This window comes from Sturnira hondurensis, unplaced genomic scaffold (assembly GCF_014824575.4).
Source record: "Sturnira hondurensis isolate 20B ecotype Veracruz unplaced genomic scaffold, ASM1482457v3 Scaffold0000880, whole genome shotgun sequence".
NCBI lineage: Eukaryota > Metazoa > Chordata > Mammalia > Chiroptera > Phyllostomidae > Sturnira > Sturnira hondurensis.
Window position 1 is genome coordinate 13,841,338 of NW_028073511.1, and position 23,172 is coordinate 13,864,509.

Here is a 23,172-nt window from a genome sequence, read left to right on the forward strand (position 1 = left end):
TATTGAGATTATTAACATAACGATAATGCACAATGCGTTCCATTCCAAGTAAGCATTTACATCTATAGATACATCTGCATTTACTGTGGGTCTGAGCATGATATATGTCTTTTGCTTTGGAATTTTTCAATTTGAGGTTTGTTGTGCAAGTTGACACATAAATACAGCTTTGTTTTCTCTTTGTAATATCTGTCAGTGAGTTTTAATAATTCATTAATTCAATAAACATTTAATAACTGTCTATGCTACATGTCAAGCACTGTTAAAGTTTACGTGGAACAGGAAAACAAGTAAGGTGTGGGTCTGTGCTCCAAGTATTCACCATCTGCTACATTTTTTTTTATGGTAAGAATATCTTACTTTGTTTTTAATAACAATCAAATTTCAGTGTTTATACTTGATAGAATCTACTCTGATCAACAGCAGTATACTGTATGCCATTGTTTAGCTATTTAAGTGAAATTTAATCCTTATTTCTCCCTACTTCTACCCTTCATCACATCCTGGGCATCTTTTCTGTGAAGCCGAGTCATCCAATGGTGGCTATTCCTGAACATGAAACTCTTGATTCCAAAGAGGTAAATGTAAGATACAATTGGAGATTTCATTGTCCATCCATATCCATGTGATATTAGATTGTAGGAAGAAACTAATGTTGTTTAAAAAATATTAATGCAACTGTGGGGTTTTAAAAGAAAGACTTAACTGGCCCACTTTGTGTTTGTTAAGGAGAACCTGCCTGACAGCTAAGTGAATTTTTGCGGCTTTCCAATGTGGAAGGTCATGCTAGAGGGTCTCATGTGGGTAGCACCTCAATCACAAACTAACTCCTTTTATCCTGACTGTCTTTGTGATTTTCTCTTTGGATTCATTGTGAAGCCGCTGGTGCCTTTTTTTCTGGAGGGTCAGTAGATGTCCCCTAATACTTACAGTGTATCTTCTGAGTCAGAAGGCTCAGTACCTCATGGTATCTCTCTCAGTTTCTAGCTCCCCAAGTGAATTTTGTATGTGGCGAGTAGCATACAGACAAAAGCATGCCTATAATTTTCATGTAAATGTTTAGCCACTTTCAAACTTTGAGAGACAAAAAAATACATTTTTAAAAACTCATTTTTATTTCTGTTAGTAACACAAAAAATCCTGTAAATATATTTTTTAAATTTGTGTTAAGCAACTGCAGAGTAATTGAACAATGCTTTCTCCTTCTACATTCTCTCAGGCAAAGTGACAAATGTAGAAACAAAAGTAACTTTTTACAAGAACTTTTTAAGAAAGGAACCAGTGAGCTCAACCATCCATTTCAGACACCCTCACCAATGAGCCATGCTCAGTTTTGCAGCCTCCAATTTTAAGGGGAGAAAAGCATAGTACAAAAGAAGTAGGAATAATAAAATTTCAAATAGAATCTGAATATTTTTCCCAAAGTATCTTTTCCATAATTTGGGGCATATCATTTAGTTTTCATAAACTGACATCTTATTTCTGCACATTTTAAAAGCTTTACCATACAATAACAATGTACCTCTCTATTATAACATTAGTCATTAAAACATAAAAGGTGTGTTAAGAATAGGTGTGGATTTATATACTTGGTCACATCTCTGATTTTTAAAAGATAGGATTACTGGTCCAATGAGTATAAACTTATGGAAATTTTTGATGCATATAGCCAAGTTGCATTCCTGAAAAACTATAGCAGTTCATCCTAACAGAAGTCTGTTGTAATACCTGTGTCTCATGTATACTTGTTGCATTGAGAATTATTATAATTGCCAATTTATTGAGAACTTACTATATGTTAAAATGTGTTATGCACTTTGTATGCATTATCTTACTTAATCTTCACCAAGCATTGTAAGTTAAGTACTATTATTATTCCCATCTTACAGATGAGGAAACTGAGGCTGAGGGAAATCAGCTAAAGCCACATAGCTGGACAGTGCACGATCAGGAGCCCAGATCTGACTGCCTGAAGCCTGTGCTGTTGAGCACTCTACCATACCCTCTGTAGCTCTGTATCTTCATCTAAACTTCTCTCTGCATTACCTAAATCTGTCTCCCTTTTAAAATCATATTTTAAAAAAGTTGCCATATAAAATGAGAAATTATATTTTGTTTTAATTTGTGTTTTAAAGTTCTGTATTTTCTGTTACTTTTATCTATTTTCTTCTGCATCAAGTTATGAATTTATCTATTGGTATGAAGACATTTTTCTTATTGCATTGTAAACTCCCTTTATATATTAAGGGTATTAACTCTTTGTCAAATGTGCTAGCTCTTTTGGTGTGATGGTGGAAAATTGTGTAATAGTAAAAAATCAGACAAGTATATGTGTCCAAAAAGAAAAGAATGGTGAAATAAATTTTTCACATTCCAGGTGAATGCATAAATCAAATATTCTTTCTTTCAAACTATAATTTTGGCTGAGGTTTGTATAGGATATATCTATACAATAAGAATGCTTCTATACAATAATAGAAAATCAGTTGGTTGATTAAATAACGAAAGCATCCAGATGTAATAATAAATACTGAACTAAAAACTTCTGTTCTGAATACTAGGTAATGCTGAAAGACTATGTTGAAAAAAAATCGGGTAGAGGTAGTATTGTAGTATTTCCCCCTTTCACCAATTACCGAAACTCTAGATACAAAACTTAAAATTAAGCTAGTGAGTAAGATTGTCAAAAGTAATTGAATCTCAGACTTGAAATATATGAAAACCATACAAGGAACTACAGTTTGAAGTTTAGCAATTGTGGGAGACACTGACTTAGATAATATTAAGAAAATGTAAATAATTAAGAAAAAGGACATTTTATGCTTCTAGTGTTCTGTATTTTACGTCTTAGTAACAGTGGCCCATTTTGTAGCGGTTGAACACATTTTACTGTTTTTAATGATATGTGGTCAGACTGTAATACTGATCTCTGTTTTTTCCCCTAAACCTGTTTTGTTATTTACTTGCAAAGCATCAATCAAGAAAATGATCTGTTTTTATATAGCAGTTGCAGTCTTTTACCTACATAGCCTCAGAAATGAAGCATTCAAGTTGCAAACCCAGTACAAGTGAACAATTATGGGAGAGGCCTTCATGGGATCTCAAAATTTACCTCTTAGTTTTTCTCCCATTTTCTAAGGACAGTAGTCTGTCTTTTTTTACTACACCACTCCCATTTCTTGTGTTCCATTATTCCATTGTAGATTCTAATTTTTTAAAATTAGCTTGGTAATTCATTTAAAACCAACAGACCTCAGATTTATCTGATTTGACCTGATTACTGTTTTCGTAATTCATGTAATTTAAAAAAGTACATTGAAAAAAGAACTAATTCAAAACAATCCACTTATCATCTAGTTCAGCGGTTGTCAAGTCTGGCAGAACATTAGACTCTGCTTTATAAAAGTCCCAGAAGCAGGGTGCCACTTCCTGCAAACGGAATCCAGGATCTCTGGAGGCACACAAAGACATCCGTCTGTTTTCAAATCTTGGGGATTCAAAATCACAACAGGAGCTGAGATCCTCAAATTCTAGTTTCTTCATTGGCGGTTTAGGAAAGCCAAAAAATCAGTTATTTGATCATAGAAACAAAAACTGAAAAGTAAAGCAGGAGTATTATTTAAGAAATTAGTTTCAGGGAGTGCTTTGAATGAATAGAAATTTGGGCCACACATATGTATCTGTTGAAAAGGCTTATGTGTCTTTAACTTGTGTAGAGCCATTTCAAGAGATCTGTCCTGTTGAGATTCATTATAATTTATTTAGTAAAACCTAACGCTTCGTTCTGTGTTTTTTTGTATTCCACTCAGCTTTGCAAAATACTTAGGCCAAAGTTCAGCAAAGCATTTGATGCAAGCTGAGGCTGGGGGCTGGTAAATTTCAACGAATGTTTTATTTAGCATTTTATGCGGCACTTAAAAAATATTTGCTCACTGTGGCTAGGACTCAGTTGGTTAGAGTCCTGTCCTGATGCACCAAAATTGTGGGTTTGGGCCCCATTGTTGGAGCTCAGTGGATTGAGTGCCGGCCTGCGAACCAAAGGGTTACAGGTCTGGTTGCCAGTCAGGGCACCTGCCTGGGTTATGGCCAAGTCCATGGTTGAGGAGGTTGTATGAGAGGCAGTCATACATTGATGTTTCTCTTCCTCTTTCTCCCTCTCTTCTCCTCTCTCTGGAAATGAGTAAATAAAATCTTTTTAAAAATTGCATGTTTGATCCATGGTCAGGGCACAAGAATCAACCGATGAATGCATCACTGAGTGGAACAACATATAGATATCTCTCTTTCTCCTTTCCTATCTCTCTAAAATCAATCAATAATTTCTTTTAAAGTTTGGTCATTGATTAACTCTCACACATGAAGATGAAATCTCAAAATAATCAATTTGATCATTGTGGTTAGATGGCTGATCAGTTTTCAAAGAAGGTCACTTTCACAGATCTCAGTTATTCACACCGATGTAGTAATCTCTGAGAAGATACATAGCTAATACCATCTAATGCTGATCAAATGCCCTGCCTGACATACATGATTTTTGAGTAGGGTTACTTAGAAGAAAATAAAGTCTTGTAGCAATCATTATTTCTGGTTGTATTCATCATGTTTTGTGAATTCAGCCTCCCTTTGATCCACAACAACTCCATAACCACTTCTCTTTCTGCAGGTTTAATTGTGAAAGTCCGGGGAATGAAATATAAACAGACCGGCCATTTTCACATTGTCTACTACATGTGGCCCTATGCCTGTTTTATTTTTAACTTGAGGGTCATTGATTTCCAAAAGCATGATTAGATGCATTTGATTCCGACCTTTCAGATCTACTTTTTACTAGTATCACTTGAAAGCTAATCATTTACTAGCAGCTCATAAGTCACATACTTGGCACATTCTTCTCCTGTTTTCTTCTTCCCTTTCTTTGCAAATTTTGATCAAGATTTAAGGGCCAGCAAGATCACAGTTCTGTTAGGAAGGTCACTGTGAATGATTTGCTGCTGCCTTGGTGTGTATAAGCTTTTTACTGTACTCATTTTATTTTGAGTTCCAGAACCCCATTTGATGTCTAAAGTTTTAACCTAATGGGACTAGCATCTTATTCATTTATCTTTATTCTCCATATGACAACATAAAAAAGAAAAAAAAATAAGTGATTTGTCCATGGAAGCCAGTCTCATTTTCTGGTTTGATTTAAGGGTAAAAATGAAACTATCAAGAAGGGGCTTCCTCTGTTCCCTTCAGGCAATTACTCTAAACATTACTTCTCAAAATCAAGCTTTGATAAATCTCAAAGAGTTCAAGGTTGTAGTCTTAGGCAAGAACTTGGAATATGGATATTACTAACTGCTAATTAAAAGAAGTTTCGTCTGCTTTGATAGACAACTGGCCAGAAGACCAGGGTAAATTTGCCTTATAAAGACATCTAATGGGGCATATAACGTAATAGCACCTTGCCCAGGTATTCAAGAAAACAAGGAAATATTATAATAAAGGAAAGAGTATCCCTATTGCCAGATTTGGCAGTAGTGAACCCTGACAAAGTGAATTCCCTGTATTGTAAGCCCAAATCTGTGGTAGGGGAATATAATTAAAACAAAACAAAAGAACCCCCCAAACCCTTTACTAAATCAGAAACTGAATTCACAAAAGCACTAGAAAAAGATAATTTTGTTACCGAATAAGCATTCAACCGGAATGTGACATGCATCACAGACAATCACTAGGAGATTGAAAAGCAAGGACAAATCTCAGCCTTCCTATAGTCAAGCATATATATACATGCTCTCAAGATAAATAATAATTCAATTTATTCTTTAGAAGAGGGCTTGACAACACCATTTATTACACATAGTTTATCCTTTATCACCGAGTAAGCGAGGTGACCAACTGTGTCAGTTAATTGGCTTTTACACAAAGGAAAACGAAACTTTTCATACCTTTATCACAGGAGGTAGTTTTACAACTCAGGGTCAGGTGTCAGCTGGAGTTAGGCTCTTACCCTCTCTCAGAAACTAGGAGACAGGGATGGTTTCTCACTTGAATGTTTACTTGGTTGTCAAACCTTGAGAAAGACTTTCCTGGGTTTTAAAGCTGACAAAATTCCATCTAATTTTCCAAAGGACTCATATGCATTTTAAAGAGAATTTAAAATTGTCGCTGTGAGGAGAATTTACTCACAGTGACAAGTTTTCTAAAGTAAATGCTCAAAGAACAGAGGATGTTAGATCTCTTCCCTTATTTTCCACAGGAGAGTTAAGCCTCTCATTTTTTATTTCTGCTTGTCGTTACACCTGGTTGGCAAGGGACAGAACTGAAATCTGGGAGAGTCTTACTGTGAAGTAGTGAGGAAAAAGAAAGACGCCTCACTTATTTTCTTTTCTAGGGACTTAGAAAAGTCCCTAGTTGAATCTATCGTAGAAGCGGTTCGGAATTGACACTTTGGGGTCTCTCCTTAAGGTCCTCCCAGTGGGCGGCTGTTGGGTGTTGTGGCCTAGTGCATCATGGCAAAGCTGAGCAAAAGTCAGAAGCTGGAACGACTTCCACCCTCTGTGTGCTAGTTTTTCAAGATGAACAAACAATATAAGATCCATGTTAATAGCTATTTGGAGCTTGGGTCATCCAGATATTAAATGTTTTTGACCTGAGGTTCAACACAGTGCTCTCTAGAGTCCATTCTACCTGCATACTCTCTATCTGTCACACTGTCTTTCTGGGACCTTAACTACTGAATGCTCTATAGCTTCTGGCTTATGGACAATATATTCTAGTACTAGGTATTGTGTCTTTGTACCAAAGTTAGTGGTCATGTAAATGTCCAAAGTACATTTCAAATCTCTCAGAGAAAAATGAGTATGTAGCATTAATATCATGATACATGTTTCCTGGAAATTGCCTTTTGTTCTGCATGTGTGAAGTCTGGCTTTGTGTTTACAAGAACACATATGTTGAGTATTTTGTTATCGTTTGGCAGAGAGGAGTGTGCATAGAGGTTCTGGATTAAAAGGGGCTGAGAAGTGAGTGCACACTGCACATTCTTTAATAAAAAATGCTTTCTGTGCCCTGGCTGGTTTAGCTCAGTGGATTGAGTGCGAGCCTGCGAACCACATGATCGAGGTTCGAGTCCCAGTCAGGGCACATGCCTGGGTTGCAGGCCAGTTCCCCATTCCTGGCGGGGGACACACAAGAGGCAACCATACATTGATATTTCTCTCTCTATATCTCTCCTTCCCTTCCCCTCTAAGATAAATAAATAAAATCTTTTTAAAAAATTAAAAAAAACACTCTATAAAAAATGCTTTCTGTAATTGGCTCAAAGTTTCACAAAACTACATCACTTATTACTCAAAGTAAATTTGAATTAAAGATTTTTTTTTGGAGTTCAACCTCCTTCAAAATAATGATTTTCTAAACATCTTAAGTTGTTCTTTATTTTTTCTTACATCCAAAAAAATGGGTTGGTCTGTCAACTGGCAGCATGATGAAGTGCTGAGCCTTAACTGACAGGATGCTTGTCTGAAAATAATAGTTTATTTCTTTATTTTATTAATGATTTTCATCTTTCCTAAATGTCAACCTTTGGTTTTCTCAAGTTATTTAGCTCGTTACCTGTATGGAGATTGGTAAAGGAAAGTAACAAAGTTCCCAAAATGTCCAATGCCATGACTCTGCCTGCCAGAGTCTCACTTCAAACCTGTGGTGCTGACCTCCCTCCACTCTGCCAGGGGCTCAGGGAACCGGGCTGAGTTCGCCAGCCAGCTGTCAGAGGATGGACTGCCTATTCCCCCTCCATCTGATCTAATTCTTCATGTAATTATAAAGTCTTCTGCCTGAAAGAGAATTTAGAAGGCATTTAGCCCAACATTTTATTTAAAGTTATAATCATGTCTACAAGTATTTCCTTATATGTCCTCTGTTTAAACTTTTCTGGTGACAAGCCAGATACAATATATGTTTTAAGTGTTGCTAAGACAAACTAATGAGTACAAGAACAACAAAAACAAATAGAAAACATTGAAAGACTGGGGCTTAATTTCAAATACTGTGGTCTTGAGCATGATATTTAATCTTTTCAGCCTCAATTTAATTCTCTGTAAAATGAGATCAAAGGATTAAGGTGAAGATCTATATTAATGCATATAAAGTGCTTAGCCTATAAAATGTATAACACTTAATGACTGTCAGTCGAATCATGATGATTTCTTTAAATCTCTTATAATACTGCTAACAAATGCTGAAACTTTCAGGAAAATCTAAATAAATGGTGGTTTTTCCTTGTTAGAAAGAACAGGAGGAGATGTAATTTTGTCGTTTCCTCTTTTCATTTAAACCTTCAGAGAACCCCAGGTGGTGAACGCTACAACTCACTTACTTCATGACTGTTCCATTTTCTTTGGCCAGAACAGATCAGCAGTGGAGCCACCCCTTCGTTTTAGTAGCTCTTTCTCCAACTCCTCTTTATCATCTAACAAATGCAGTTTCTCCCAACACGATACAGATTGTATCAATGTCTGACAATCCTAGGCCCCCACTTGGCCATTGGTCAGGTTCCCTGTCTGCTGTGCTCACCCCTTGCACGCAGCCCATGTTCTTCGGCCAGCCGGCTCTTTCTGACCGCTGCTTCTCCACGCCGTGCCTCAGCCCAGGAAGAGCAGGGCCGGTTGTCTTCAAAGGGCAGCTGGCCTCTGTGACTCTCCACCCGCCATGTTGGAATACTCCACTGTCAGCCGTGTGTTGGCACCCGAAGGAAAGTTTAGGTCATTTCCTTCCTTTGGTGTCATTCTATTACATTCTAGCAGAGTAAAGTTTTAGAATGAAATTTCTCTTTGGGCCTCATGTCCAATACTTTTTTTTATACCTTTGTCTTGAATTATACGATCTGCTCATACCCATTTCTATTCAATTCATTTGTCTTATCTGCTCCAGACAGTCAACCACTATCAAATAGAAACACATAGAGATTGGATGGATAAATAAATTATTAGAATCACTGTCCTACTACATAACTATATTATAAAGCCAATTGAATCAATATATGAAAAAAACACGCAAGAGGTCTTTTGTAGTGTTTCGTTTTGGAAATGATGGGACTTAATTCAATCCCAGTTCACTTTAGCCCCTTGTATTATGGTTTATGTTTTAGGGAATGATGTGGTGAATGTTAAAAGATAGGGAAGGCAGCCACCAAGTGGTGGAAAGGTGAGGGGCTGTGGGTGGGATGTGGCGTGTGGCGATGCTTCAGAGCTATGGTAACCCTCTGTGGGAGGCCAGGTCAGCTCTCCTGGGCTCTCAAGAGGTCAGAGTCTGATGTGAAGCTAAGCTGCGTATCTTTATCATGCCTTTAATTGTGTAACAAGAAAACAGCTACCAGAGGAAAAAATAAACATTTTTTACTATAAACCATTTTCTAAAAATATGAAATGCTGTGTCTAAATGTTAATATACAAGATTTGGGATATATTTTTTAAAAAATAAATATTTATTTTCATCATTTGACTGCTTTTTTTCCCTTATTTTTCAGCAATGAAGTTGGAGCAGAAGCTAAAAACCCAGAAGCTAAAATGCCAGTGCCAATCATTTACTAGGCTTAACTTTTACTTTTCAGTATTAGTGTTCCCTTTAGCAGTGCAGCAGTGGAACTAAAAAAAGTTTCTTGCACACATATAACATTTCAGTACTCAGTAACACCCAGATTCGCTTACAGCTTCTTGCACCATTATTAGAGTCTTTAATGCCTTCTGTTAAGCTGACAGCAATACTAAGGTGCCCCTGTATTTGGAAGTAAAATAAAGAAGAATTGTGGGTAAACATAACAATGGTTGTGACTGTTTTTTCAACACATTTTATTTAATGTATACATTACTTACTGAATCAGGTTTCATTCCCCATTTGCTTTTTCTTTCTTTCCTTTTTTAACATACAAAGAAAAACAACAGCTTTTTTTAAAAAAAATGAGTCTCTGCCTGCTTTCTGGAGACATTAGAACTGAGGGGTCATTGGAGAGATCTTGGACATGAAGACGTTGGTGTTTTGCAAAACGCTGAGCTCCTGTTTTGTTGGGTCTATGCCTCGGGGACAGGCCGCTGATATTGAGCCTCATGCCACAGCAGCGTCTCCAATAGTGAAGGCTCTTTCCGTCAGCCGTGCTCAAAGTCCTGTGATCAGGAAAGACCACGGAACAAACCCACGCTGTGATGACCGTCCCAGGAGCCCACCTGCCAGCACGCCTGATGCGCATGTCCAGACCATGCTCAGTTTTTCCCAGTCATCACTCCAGGAGCCTTCCCAGCCCAGAGGCCTAGGACAAGGCACACTAAGGAAGAATCCCCTGCACTTCTGACAGTGAGGTCCTGGTAGCAGACGGAACTTAGTAATGGCTGATTTACTTACCTTCTGCACGTAAACCATGTTCCCCCTGAAGTCAACTCTGTCTGAGTCACAGCTCCCTCACACCACTGCTTTATCACCCCATCATTCTACTCAGAGAAAAACAGAAAGAGTTGCCTACAGAAGAGCAATTGTCCTCCTTCATTCTCTACCCACCATTTTGGGGTGTTTCATTGCCAGTCATCAGTTGGTACCAGGAAATGTAAAATTCTCATTATCCTCTCAATTGGTGGGTGAAGAGCCATCGAATCTTAGGAAAGTTCTCTGCTCATCTCTCCTCCCCCAAATAAAACTTCTCCATCAACATGCTAAATTATGTGAACCATCACCTTAGATTATTGATAGTAATTTCGAGTGTTCCCTGTGATACAGAGAGATCTGATCAGATTGCTGGGAAGGAGTAGGGAGGAGGCTGTAGAGAGGTTGCCCAAGTAATGGTAAACAGCCTAGGACGGGACTGGCTGCGAAGCTGAGTGCCTCCAGAGTGCATGGAATTGTGGGTAAGAAGATTTGACATCTGAAGGGGGCTGGCTCTCTAGCTCTCAGGTTCTCTTCTTCCTTCAGGATGCCTGGATGGTGATGATTGTTCTGCAGCTGCTTGTGTTTCCTAACAGACAGTTTTGGGGTGGGAAGGAACTCCAGGCACAGCCTAGGATGGGGCTGGCCTGGAAGAGGGTAACAGTGTTATTCTTTGGGGGTTCTAGGGGGAACGAGGTCTGAGACAGAAGCCTGCTATTCTTCCAACATTGTGTGGATTTTGTATCTTACGTTGTTTTAGTTTGTAAACTAACCGTATAAAAATAAAATAATTAAAACTAATAGGGGAGGTGATAGGGGAACTCAGGTATTAAAGAGTTTAGCCTTAATTGATAGCTCAAGTGATTCAAGCTATAAGTACAGAGTTCAAGATTTTAGCTTTATGTGATAGACTTAAGTGACTAATACATGTGGGAAGCTGTTATTCTAAAATTGTGAAGCTTTTGAACAAAGACTTGTTTCCTTTATCACCAAACCTTGGCCTCTGGAATTTTGCCGAGATGGTGGCAGCGGGCAGTGGGGCCCACTCGCTGTTCCCGCCTGTGCTCTTATCATGTGCCAGGCACCACACTGAGTGTTTCACATGAATTTACGTTAACCTTCACAGTATGCCTATGAATATTAGGATTTACATATTTCATGTTTCTAAGAACAGGCTCCAGTGGATTGAATAAAACTAGTAAGTGGTGCAGGTAGAATTCAAATCAAATCAGACCCCAAATCCAAGCTTTTCATTCAATCATTCATTCACTTGTTTCTTGACCTTGAGTAAAAAAGGTTGAGTTGATCACATTCCCCAGCTCATGCCAAGGTGCTGTTATAAGTTTGGGAAAGGACCCTCTATTGTGTAGTTTGATTACATGATTGATTGAATGATCTTTTATAACAATTGCTAACTTCCCTTTCCCAGCTGTAGACACATTTTTTAAAGTATGTTTTATTGATTATGCTATTGTTCCATTTTTTGTTCCATTTGTTCCCCTCCACCTTGTACCTCCTCTCCCACCGGCATTACCCCCTTTTAGTTCATGTTCATGGGTTGTATATATAAGTTCTTCGGCTTTTCCATTTTCTATACTATTCTTAACCTCTTCCTATCTATTTTGTACCTACCATTTATGCTTCTTATTCTCTGTACCTTTTCCTCCATTCTCTCTCATTCCCCTGCCCCACTGATAACCCTCCATGTGATCTCCATTTCTATGATTCTGTTCCTATTCTAGGTGTTTGCTTTTTTTTTGTTTTGTTTTTGCTTTAGGTTCAGTTATTGATAGTTGTGCATTTGTTGTCATTTTACAGTTTGGATTTTTTATCACTTTCTTTTTCTTAGATACGTCCCTTTAACATTGCATGTAATAAGGACTTGATGATGATGAAGTCCTTCAACTTGACCTTTTCTGGGAAACACTTTATCTGCCCTTCCATTCTAAATGATAGCTTTACTGGATAGAGTAATCTTGGATGCAGGTCCTTGCCTTTCATGACTTTGAATACTTCTTTCCAGCTCCTTCTTGCCTGTAAGATTTCTTTTGAGAAAGCAGCTGATAGGGACTTCTGCCAAGATGGAGGCATAGGTGGAAACACTGTGCCTTCTCCCACAACCAAGTTTGAACACAACAAAGGTTTGGAGAACACAGACACAGCCAAAAAAACCAGAAAATTGAATTATACGGAAGTCCCACAACTACGAACCGTTCAACGGGGACGGTAAGAGAGGTGGAGCCAGCAGCGGAGCTGGGTCAGGCGGGACAGATCCCCCGACCCAGGCGAGCAGGCAGCCCGGAACCAGTTGGGGTGTGGGGCAGACTGACCGCAGTTGCACATTCGCGCACAGTGAGAGGGACCACACAGGCCCGAGGGGGCGAACCCAGTGGTGGAGGGCTGACAGCGGTGGCACACTCGCGTGCAGTGGAACGAAACTCGGGGGCCTGGTGATGGTGGTGGCTGTGGCGCCGGGGAAGTGGAAAGCCATTGTCCCTCTTTGACCCCGCCCCCACATACAACATCACAACCCAGGACTTAGTTGCCCTGTTCTAGTGAACACTTTAGGGCTCTGATCCTGCTACAGAACAGGCACGAACAGCCCAAAAGATGGTGCAAGAAACACTCCAAGTCCCAGAGCCAATAACTCTAAGCGACTGAGAAATTGCCAGCCTCTCAGAAGCACAATTCAAGACACTATTTATCAGGATGCTCACAGAACTGGTAGATTATAGTCACAAATTAGAGGAACATAGTCACAAATTAGAGGAACATATGAAGGCTAAACTAATTGAAATGAAGGGAGATGCACAGGAAACCAATAGTGATGGAAGGAAACTGGGACTCAAATCAATGGAATGGACCAGAAGGAAGAACAAAACATCCAACCAGAAAAGAATGAAGAAATGAGAATTCAAAAAAATGAGGAGAGGCTTAGGAACCTCCAGGACATCTTTAAATGTTCCAACATCCGGATTATAGGGGTACCAGAAGGGGGAAAGAAACAGCCATGAATGGAAAACTTATTTGAACAAATAATAAAGGAGAACTTCCCCAGTCTGGCAAAGGACATAGACTTCCAGGAAATCCAGGAAACTCAGAGAGTTGCAAAGAAGTTGGACCCAAGAAGGAACACACTAAGGCACATCATAATTACATTAGCCAAGACCAAAATGAAGGAGAGAATCCTAGAAGCATCAAGGATAAGGGGACAGTCACCTACAAAGGAGTACCCATCAGACTGTCAGTGGATTTCTCAAAAGAGACCTTCCAGGCAAGAAGGGGCTGGAAAGAAGTATTCCAAGTCATGAAATCCAAAGACCTACAGCCAAGATTGCTTTATCCAGCAAAACTTTCATTTAGAATGGAAGGACAGATAAAGTGCTTCTCAGATAAGGTCAAGTTCAAGGAGTTCATCATCACCAAGCCCTTATTATATGAAATGCTAAAGGGACTTATATAAGAAAAAGAAGATGAAAAATATGAACAGTGAAAGGACAGCAAACACACAGTTATTAACAACCACACCTAAAACAAAAGCAAACCAAGAGGACAGCTAGATCAGGAGTGGAACCATAGAAATGAAGAACACATGGAGGGTTAGCAACAGGGGAGTGGGAGGGGGAGAAGGGGGGAGAAGGCACAGAAAATAGCATAGATGGTAGGTAGAAAATAGATAGGGGGGAGGGTGAGAATAGTGGGGGAAATATAGAATCTAAAGAACTTGAGACACATGGTTATAAACTAAGGGGAGGAGAATGGTGGGGGAGGGAGTGTGCAGGTGGAGGGGAATGAAGGGGGGAAATAGAACAACTGTAATGGTATAATCAATAAAATATATTAAAAAAAAGAAAGCAGCTGATAGTCTTATGGGCACTCCTTTGTAGGTGACTGTCTCATTTTCTCTTGCTGCTTTTAAGATTCTCTCCTTATCTTCAATCTTGGGTAATGTAATTATGATGTGTCTTAATGTATGCTTCCTTGGGTCCAACTTCTTTGGGACTCTGAACTTCCTGGACTTCCTGGAGGTCTATTTCCTTTGCCAGACTGGGGAAGTTGTCCTTTATTATTTTTTCAAATAAGTTTTAAATTTCTTGCTCTTCCTCTTCTCCTTCTGGCACCCCAATGATTCAGATATTGGAATGTTTAAAGTTGTCCCAGAGGTTCATAAGCCTCTGTCATTTTTTAAAATTCTTGTCTCTTTATTCTGTTCAAGTTGAATGTTTATTTCTTCCTGCCTCTCCAAATTATTAATTTGAGTCCCAGTTTCCTTCCCTTCACTGTTGGTTTCCTCTATACATTTTTTATTTCACTTTGCATAGTTTTCACTTTTTTCTCTATTTTGCTACCATCCTCAACCATTTCTGTGAGCATCCTGATTACCAGTATTTTGAACTCTGCATCTGATAGGTTGGCTATCTCTTCATTGCTTAGTTCTATTTTTGGAGCTTTGATCTATTCTTTCATTTGGGCCATATTTCTTTTTCTTGGTGTACCTGTCATATTATAAAGGGTGGAGCCTTAGGTGTTTGCCAGGGTGGGGCAACCCAAGTCATTGCATCTTGGTGCTGTGTGGGGGAGGGGTCCTGGAGAGAACAGTGCTGCTTGCCCGGCGCTTGGCCCACTTTCAGTGACTTCCCTGCTACCCACAAGCAAGTTGGATCCTTCTGGTGCTGATTCCTGGGTGGATAGGTTTGTGTACATTCCAGGACCACATGTAGACATACATTCTTATGTGTTTAATGTATATTCTTTACTTATATATGTTTTGAAGATATGCATTGTTTTGTTGACACATATATTTAATAAATATAAATGGCATTATTGCTTATATTCTAATTTCTTTTTTACTCAGCACTATGGTTTTTGCATTCTATCCACATTGCTCTGTAAGTGTCTAGTGGATTGCATCCTTACAACTGCATAGTGTGCCCTCATCACATTTCACCAACTCACCAGCCCTAGGCATGGTGTCCCAGGTGGCTTCCATCTGCCAGGAACAGTTGTGATTAATGGGCTGGCATATGCCCCTATGTGGACCTTGGTAAGCATTTCTATAGAATGTATACTTAGGATTGTTTGATCATAAATATGAATGTATTTAATTTGACTGAATCTCCCAGATTGCTTCTCTTTAGAATGTATCCATTTTATTTCTGCCAGACTCTTAGTATCCCCATATTCGTCTTCACTCTCGAAGGTCTGAGCTTTGAAACACTAGGCTAGGCTATACTATCATTAAAAGCAACTTTTGAAATGGGAAGCTTGAACATGGTGTCTTATTCCCACTAAGTTTTCCAATTCTCAGAAACTTTTTTATCCTATAACTAACTGCAGTAGTCAGGTATTATTATCTTAATTTCATTGATGAAAACCTCAAGCCTGAAAGGGTTATGTGACTGAGAGCACCAAAGTAGTGAATTATATAGCTAGTATAAGATCTTTTAATTTTCCTATTATGTTATATTTAGTAAAATAAGTTGCTTCTGAACATCATGGCCTGATTTATTCAGTTTCTCAGTAAAGATGAGAGTCTTAGGAACATGATTACAGGAGAGGCAAGTGTAGGTTGTGGGGAGAACATAAAGAATTGGCTATTTTTTGGCTGGGTCTGTATTAGCAATCATTGGGCCAAGGAGCTTAGGGACACAATGGATGTTTTTTAGGAGGAGGGGTGGGAATATGTAACATGAAATAGTTTTTGAGGCTGTGTCGTTTTTTGGATTCCCTGGGAAGCACATTCTGAGACATGGGAGATGATCACAAAGAATGCTGGTGAGGAAGTGAAGAAGTGAGTTGGGGAAGGAACCAATAAAGAATCCATTACAAAGCAGTTATACGGTAATGGGCAACTGAAGCTCATCCACTGGGGAGTTCTAGGAAACGAGGTTGAACATATCCTAGAATTAATTCTGCTCAGAGGAAAGGAAACTGGGGTAGTTATTCTAAAGCTTGACTATCAACATTGATGTAGTAGTGACTTTTCTCCTTTTAAAGCTTTTGGTTTTGTGGGTAGTTTTCTTTCCTTCTTACTTTCTTTATTTTATATATTATTTGATTTTTCAGTATGACTACCCAATGGGACCTGTTATTTTCATGTGAAGTTTTAATTTGGGAACAGTGGGGGTTTATTGAATGTTGTTCTGGACAGTCTCTGAAGTGTATGAAGCTAGAGTTAACTGAAAGCTTAACTAATGAGGCAATATTCTCAGAATTTTATTTTTTGAACAAGCAGAAGATTTTGCAGTTAGTAATGGGAACAAAAATGCTTCTTTAACTCCACTGAAATGGATTCCCATGTTTGAAACCACCTTTATTTATTAGGAATTGAATCAGTAGTGTGGGAAGGCAACTTGGTTTATAAGCAGTGAAGATGGTTTTGTTTAGAACAAGTCTAAAGGCCTTAGGGTAATCAAATACTAATTAGGAAATATTACTGAATTTGTTTAAAATGTGCATTACATCTTCAGGATTTTCCACACATTTCTGTGGTATGTTCTAGTATTAAACATTACATCCCCTTCATGTTTTAGAACATAGTATACTCAACTTATTTGGCTAGAATTCAGTTCTTTATTTATACTTTAATGGACACACTTTACTTTCTTCTTTTAAGGGTTTTCTAATGGGTTAAAAAAATTGCATCATTTTAGTACCTGAGTCCATATTTTTCTTAACTAAAAACTCTAGAGATAAATTCAAAAAATGAAACTACAGAACAGGCAGAGGTAGTAAATAATGAACAAATAAAATAAAAAAGACATCCAGGTTTCTACAGATAGTAACTCAGAAATACTGAACAGAACCTCAAAAATAAAAATAGGCCCTGGCTGGTGTAGCTCAGTGGATTGAGCATGGGCCTGCGAAACAAAGGGTCGCTGGTTCGATCCCCAATCAGGCCACATGCCTGGGTTGCAGGCCAGGTTCCCAGCAGGGGACATATGAAAGGTAACCACACACTGATGTTTCTCTCCCACTCTTTCTCCTTCCCTTCCCCTCTCTCTAAAAGTAAATTTTAAAAAATAAAAATAGTAGAAGATTCAACTACAAAGAAAGAAGACACCACTGTGCAGTATTTAGCTAAGAGCATGCTTTGTGAAAGTACTTTTAGAGGCAAAACACTGGATTATGGTAATGGGAACTGGGCTGCAAAGTATTTCCTCATAAGGTTTGGAAAGCATTTTCAAATAAATTTGAGCTGAATGAAATCACTCATGGAAACAGGAATTCCAGTGATTTTGCCAATTCATTTGAGGTCACAGATCAGTTTTTTTTTTTTAAATTAACACTACTTTAGGTAGAAAGTGTAGAAATTGTGCAGAAATTAACAATAGCAGCCTGAGTCTATTTTTTATTCTGATGAACAGACAAGTATATAGGGAACTTTTTACTTGAGTCATTTAAGATTAAAGAAGCATATTTTGAATAATATGTGATAGGCCATACTCTGAATTTTGAAAAAAATGTTCAACAATTATAAAAATATTTGATAGGTTCAATTGAATTTGGGAAAGTACACCATCAATAACTCGAGCTTTTCTTAAGTATTATAATCAAGGTTAGTAATCCTAAGAAGAAAAGTTCTTTCCCAGCATTTCTTTCTGCATAAGACTAATGACATATTCTTAAGAGCAAGAAAATGAAAATATGTATGTTTTCCTTTGAGTTTCCAATGTTTTTTTTAATAAATTCAACTTTAAAAAAATTTTAAAGATTTTATTTATTTATCTTTAGAGAGGAAGGGAAGGAGAGAAGGAGAGAAATATCAATGTACGGTTGCCTCTCATGAGTCCCCTGCTGGGAACTGGCCTGCAACCCAGGCATGTGCCCTGACTGGGAATCAAACTGCGATCCTGTGTTTGCAGGCCCGTGCTCAATCCACTAAGCTACGCCAGCCAGGGCTGAGTTTCCAATCTTGTTGCTAATCACAGATTTTGCTTGCCGAAAAAGAGTTGAGTCTTTAAACAGAAATTTGATGAATTGTGACAGTGATTTGTATTTAAGGACCTACCTAAAGTAGGATGGACAGAGTCTGAGAGTATTACATGTTCAATGTTTCTAAAGATGAGTTGAAAATTCACAGTCCCATTGGGTTTTTATCTTTCCTTCAATAAGTTCCCCCCAGTTTAACTTTGTCATGTAGAGAAAACAATGAAAATTCATGTGAAATAAATTATGTGAAAGCTATATTTGGCACAGAACAAAGAATTTTTGTATTGTTAGAACGCATTTTAAATTGTTAAAGTGTAATTATTTTTAATGTTTTAAACTTGTCTGGGGAAGATCTCATATTTGACAAGCATGCGCACATAAGGCACATGCACAGTTCCTTCGAAGGTACTCATTGCAGAACGGATGTCGAGATGCCATGCTCACGTGGGAAAGAAAATGGAGCAGTCTTAGGTTAGCAACTTGCAGGATAAACTAGTCGTGAGTTCATGGGTGCTTATTAGTCTGCCTTTACGAGGCTCAGTTTTTTCATCTGCAAAATATGTCAGACTAGATCGTTCTTCCCTTAGTTTTCGTCCAATGAACAGAATTATGTAAATTAGTTGCTCAATTTTAGGGAAATTGACTCAAAAATTTAAAACTGCGGAGGAGACTAGTTTTGGTAAAATGGGATTATGTTTCAGTACTACGGGCCTCTGGCAGTCCTAGCTGTGACTTTCAGAGTGACCAAGACACCCTGTCTCAGAATGAGGGAAGGTACTTTGTTCAAAGCCATTTTCTGGTCCTCCCTCATGCCTATTGAATCATAATATATGAAGTGGGGCCTGGAAATACACTTTTTAAATAAGTTCTTTGGGTGATTATTATGCAGACAAACTTTTGCAAACCACAGATCCCTAGATCAGTAGAGTAGCTAAGTGGGAAAAATGGGGATGTTCTAAAATGGTTAAGATAAGCCTATTATGACATTGTTTATTTCACTGGTGATGAGAGCACATAAAAGAGAACCTATGTTAAATGTGTTTGCATCCATCAAATAAGGGTTAATATTGTAACTAAACTGGATAGTTAGGCTAAGTATATGATAGAAATAATAAGTGATCTGGTATCCGCAATATACTACTTAATTTTGCAGAAGAGAAAAAGATTCATCATTGCTTTGGCTATAAATATTAATAATTCAGAGTGAATCTCAACTCTCACACACAGGACTGAACATAAGTCTGACAAAGGAACAATGTATATTTTTCTTTTATTCTTCTTTTATTTTCTTCTTCTATGTCAATTGGAACTGAGGAATGGAAAGAACTAGCATCCATTATGAGCCCCTGAGAGGGCCAGTATTAGAGACGGACTCATCTATGTATGTTAACTTGTTTTATTTTATCCTTCCCAAAGTCATACAAGGTGGACATTACTGCTTCTCTAATGCAGAGAAGGAAATCAAAGCTGAGGGAGATTAAATCCCAAGGCTAGCATACAGCAGATTGGATGTGGATTTTGGTCTTTTTGCTCCCAAGTTCTTTATACTCTATAAGTGTTTTTTCATCTTTCTCCCACCACATGCGAAAGAGGTAACACTCACTGAAAAACCCATCTGCTTCTGTAAGGGCACATCACCAAGAGCACTGAATGGAGATCACAGCAGGTGAGAACCTCTCCACCAGCTTGGGCTTCAAATACCCTTAATTATATTACTTTTCAAATGAATAGCTCACATCTCCACTTGCCCTATGAAGGGTAAACCTGAATGAACATGTCTCAATATTGTTGTCTGGCTCTCCTTGCCCAAAGACTTCATGCAACTGAACTTCCTTTTGGAAACCATAGGTTCGACTGCTCTTAGCCCAGCAATCTTTGTGGACCTCATACTCCTCAAGCAATTCTTCCCACTTGAATAAAAATTTGCCTCAAGGTGACTTGTTTCTTCAACTGTGAAGAAGGACTAACATTTTTTTTTCTTTAAAAAAAAAAACACAGTGCTTCGCTGAGCATGCCAGCATGATAAAAGATGGTTTAGCGAGGATAAGCATTTCAGCTGGTGTGCCAGCTGTCCCTCTCCACTTCTGTCCGCGGGTTTCGCCACTCTGAAGCTGAACACTGCTGTTGCACCATGCTGCTCCCTGAGAACTGAAGAAATCCCAGGGTGACTTACTCACTATCTCAGAACTCAGTTGTTAAATCGCTCTCAATAGTATACGTAGAATCTACCTCTGCTTAAGACTAGCTTGAACACATACCCATTTGCTAAGAAAAATGCAGTGCCCTTTCCAAGAGAATTCTGTGAATTCTCCCAAACTGGAGAAGTTAGGAAAAAGTTAGGATATTTTTCCTAACTTCCTCTAGAACGGATTCCCAGCTTGTATGGAATAGTCTTACTTTAGTTTCCATCTTGCTGCTATACTCCGAGAGTGTCCTCAGTATGGGTCACAACCTGTGAACGTGATAACCCCAACCTAAAAGCACTCCCTAACAAGGTGTGGAAGAATCCTTCACTGGGTATTTGTGGATAATGGTGAAGGATGGGGGAGGCCAGGGATTATACTATGGAATCAAATTGGATTTTAGATTTGTCTGTTCTTAAAAGGCAATGGAGCATTTATGCCAAATTGGTGTCTAGTTTCTACCTAGTAACTTTCAGCTTCTCCCATCTTCTGCCTCCTTAGTTTCACTGAATGCACATATTGCTTGTTAATTTTTATGAAACTACTTAAATATCTCTTTCTTAGATGTTCTTTCTACCCAATCAAAGCTTATTGATTTTTGTGAATAAAAATAATTTATTTCCTCAGAGTTCTTCCTAAGAGATAAAATAATATGTTAGGCCATTAGTATACAGAAAGTAGAATCTAAAAATTTCAGCTAAATTTGTATGACAATTTTTTCCTTCTTCTAGTCTTTTACAGAAAGTGAAAAATTAAGCAAATTGGAATCATTACAGTAAAAAAAAAAGAAAGAAAAAAACCTATTGCGTTTGTCTACTCTGGAGTTGTCCGTGCAGGCATCCTCTGCCCTAGGTAGCAGTAACTGGACCCAGAGCTCCCATGATAGGTTGCTCTTCAGCCCCTTACACCTACTGGTTCCTTCCACCTTCTCAGCTCCTCTTGGTCACTGACATGTTCAAGCTCTTCCTCATTGCTAGGCTCCCTTCAGATTTGAGACTTGAATTTGAACTACATCTTTGGCTCATATCTGACATTTTCTTCAGATGCTGATCCCTTACTCTATGGACCTATATTCTAGAAACTTTGCCATATTTAGGACTCTAATGCAGTTGTGGAGATCTCTGGCTCAGGGCCAACCTATATAGAAAAGTGTGTGTGGGGGGTTCACTAAACTTGAATGACTGGGGAATCTTGTTTGGTAGTTATGTGTTGAGTAACAAGCTATGGTGAAGGTGACCTATTCTTTCCACTTTGTCTTAGATGTAGAGAGTAATAGTGGGAGAAATGGTGAAAAGTGCTGTTGATTAAAAATACATTTGACTTTCTGGGAAAATGCCCAGAAACTTTTCAATTTTTATTTAGTAGTTATGTGATTATTGTGCTTACATTAGGATTTAAATGGAGCAGAATATGTGAGGCTAAGAGTGCATGTTAACTCTGAAGGCCGAAGCATTTTTGTTTCATAAGATGCCTTTTCAGGTTTATTAAAAATATTACATGTCAGGCCATTTCCTTAGTAAATGCTTTATCACTACAATTAATAAAAAATATAAATGGAATCCAGCAGCTCACTGAATGGTCCTTTTAGCTTGCATCCTACTTCTATTTATGCCTAGAGCCAGGACTTAACTGAGAAAGTATGATTTATATGCTTGGTGGCTCCTGCTTTGCTGAATTGACCTGGGCAGTGATATTTCCTGTGAAGAGAACTTCCCTTCTCTGTCAGGGCCAGTCCAGACACAGCCTCAGTGAAGGCCTTCATGACAAGCACTTCTCAGTCAACGCTCAGGGTATGAAATTGACTTTGGCAGTGTCACAGCCTGTTGGCATCTTCACCACATTCAGGGATGGGAGTCAGGTGGGCAAGGGAACAGAAGGAGATGGGTTGTCAAATCAACCTTTAATTTTTATTCTGGTCACATTTCCTATTTCCCAACTCTCTCTCTCTCTCTCTCTCTCTCTATCTCATACACTCATACACACTACACAAGTAAGTGTAATCCCGTACGTCAACTTCATCACTAGCAACTTATGGCTCTAAAATATTATAACTTCCTTTCGAGTATTTAAATAAAGATCAGTGAATACCAGTGAGATTATATGTGTAAGCCTTTATACAAATCCCAGGTGGAGGGGTTAGAGACAGTCTTTTCATTCAGAATGACAAACATCTGACATCTGTCTCCCCCATCCCTTATTCTGTACCCATAGCACAATTATTTTCTCATCATGATCTTGAGCTGTGGAGTCTAGATTTGGCTTCAGCATCCTCCATGTAGAATTCCAGGTGTCCACAATCAATTAGTTATAATTTATCAATTAGCTATAATCAACTTGTTTTAATCCCTGCCCCAAAGTGTTGCATATTTGTCCCTTGACAACACTTTTCTCTGCATTCTTCTTGTACCCAAGGACCATTCTCTGTTGTCTAAATCAACTCAGATCCCCAGTACTCCCTTTATCCATGGGAAAGTGGGGTTCATTGCCTGGGCTCTGTACTTTCCAGTACCTTCCTCCAAAACATCTAAACCCCTCTTTGGTTGCTGAATGACTCAGAGTTGCTAGTACCATTCAAATGATGCATTCTGATTTTAGACTCTCTGTCCCATTCTTGGGTCAAACAGGCACACTAAGATACTCATAGATTGTACTAGAGGGTTGT

General features: G+C 38.5%; 1 protein-coding gene across 8 annotated transcripts in view; it reads left to right on the plus strand.

Moving 5' to 3' along the window:
• The window catches only part of MLIP (muscular LMNA interacting protein), a 232,289-nt gene extending 222,493 nt beyond the window's left edge, over nt 1–9,796 (plus strand). For 4 of the 8 annotated variants that reach the window (XM_037055046.1, XM_037055073.1, XM_037055069.1 and 1 more), the window contains 2 exons: nt 525–578; nt 1,890–2,076. In XM_037055046.1, coding sequence (XP_036910941.1) covers nt 525–578; nt 1,890–1,922 — 87 coding nt within the window. In that variant the 3' untranslated portion in view covers nt 1,923–2,076. Of the gene's footprint in view, nt 1–524; nt 579–1,889; nt 2,077–9,511 lie in introns of those variants that run through there. The other 4 variants (XM_037055051.1, XM_037055077.1, XM_037055065.1 and 1 more) reach the window with 2 other exon arrangements.
• The last annotated feature ends 13,376 nt before the right edge of the window (nt 9,797–23,172 follow it).